This window comes from Salvelinus sp. IW2-2015, linkage group LG26, assembly GCF_002910315.2.
Source record: "Salvelinus sp. IW2-2015 linkage group LG26, ASM291031v2, whole genome shotgun sequence".
Taxonomy (NCBI): domain Eukaryota; kingdom Metazoa; phylum Chordata; class Actinopteri; order Salmoniformes; family Salmonidae; genus Salvelinus; species Salvelinus sp. IW2-2015.
The window spans coordinates 6,475,808-6,477,201 of NC_036866.1; the positions used below are offsets into that span (position 1 = coordinate 6,475,808).

At 56.4% G+C, this 1,394-nt stretch overlaps 1 protein-coding gene across 1 annotated transcript in view; it reads right to left on the minus strand.

The window, feature by feature from the left end:
- LOC139023087 (uncharacterized) overlaps positions 1 to 208 on the minus strand; it is a 3,354-nt gene extending 3,146 nt beyond the window's left edge. Inside the window, exon 1 of the mRNA XM_070435378.1 lies at positions 175 to 208. Within this exon, the coding sequence (XP_070291479.1) occupies positions 175 to 208 (34 nt within the window). The remainder of the gene's footprint in view (positions 1 to 174) is intronic.
- Positions 209 to 1,394: the final 1,186 nt, after the last annotated feature.

Consider the following 1,394-nt stretch of genomic DNA (forward strand, 5'->3'; position numbering starts at 1 on the left):
GCCAGCGCTGGCAGGTCAACAATTCCGCATCCACCTGGTTCCAACTGATTCTCCTGCACTGGGTTTTGTCGTCTTAACCCCCAGCCTGGCTATCGATATTACCCAAGCATGCAAGGATGATTAGAGACAATGCAGGCACGCAACTAGTTCCTCTGGTATTCCTCTATCTCGTACACAGGTCCACCACACGCCCGACATCTTGCCCCATGTAATGCAACGTCTTCTATCCGATTCTCGTCAGCTCGATAGCAATCCTACAAGGGTCGAACCAAAATGGCCCCTCCCACTGTCCCGGTCACAAACGCCCCCGTTCCCACTGTTCTCATGCCCAGAATTCAACTGCAGCGAACTAGAGTGGGGTACAAGACCATAAAACACACAGCATGACTGGACAGAAATATGAACTCGTTTGTTAAGCTAAATAATAGTTACTACTAATATCAAAACAAATCAGGTAAGTATGGTAATTTTTCTACTCACAACCTGACTGACGCTCACCGCCCTTACTGGATGATAGCGGGGTGAAAGTCCATGTGTTCGCTTGGGGGGGGGGGGGTTGTTATCCCCCGTGATGACTTTTTGGCCTTCCTGTACACTCGGTGCTGTCCGTGTTCCTGGAGGGCAGGTAGCTTGCAGCCAGTTTAGAACTGCACATCTGAGCGGCCAGCAACCACCCACCCTCGCGAGTGCCCTTGCGGTCGCGGGCCCGAGTGCACTTTGCCGGTACCCAGCCGTGATCCAGCCCGACAGGCATCGCTCTACAGTGTGACAGCTGTAAAAGGTGTGTGAGGGTTCCAGTAACAACGCCCCCCCGTCCACTGTTCCCCAGGTCAACAACGCCCCGTCCCACTGTTCCCCAGGTCAACAACGCCCCCGTCCCACTGTCCCCAGGTCAACAACGCCCCCGTCCCACTGTTCCCCAGGTCAACAACGCCCCAGTACCACTGTTCCCCAGTCAACAACACCCCGTGTCCCACGTTCCCCAGGTCAACAACACCCCTGTCCACTGTTCCCCAGGCAACAACACACCCCAGTCCCACTGTCCCCAGGTCAAACAACACCCCGTCCACCTGTTCCCCAGGTCAACAACGCCCCGTCCCACTGTTCCCCAGTCAACAACGCCCCCGTCCCACTGTTCCCCAGGTCAACAACGCCCCAGTCCACTATTCCCCAGGTCAACAACGCCCCGTTCCCACTGTTCCCCAGGTCAACAAACACCCAGTCCCACTGTTCCCAGGTCAACAACGCCCCGCCCACTGTTCCCCGGTCAACAACGCCCCCGTCCACTGATCCCAGGTCAACAAAGCCCCAGTCCCACTGATTCCTAAGTCCACTGATCCCCAGTCCCACCGTTCCCCAGGTCAGTGACCGACGCACTGTGTGTCTACGAATGA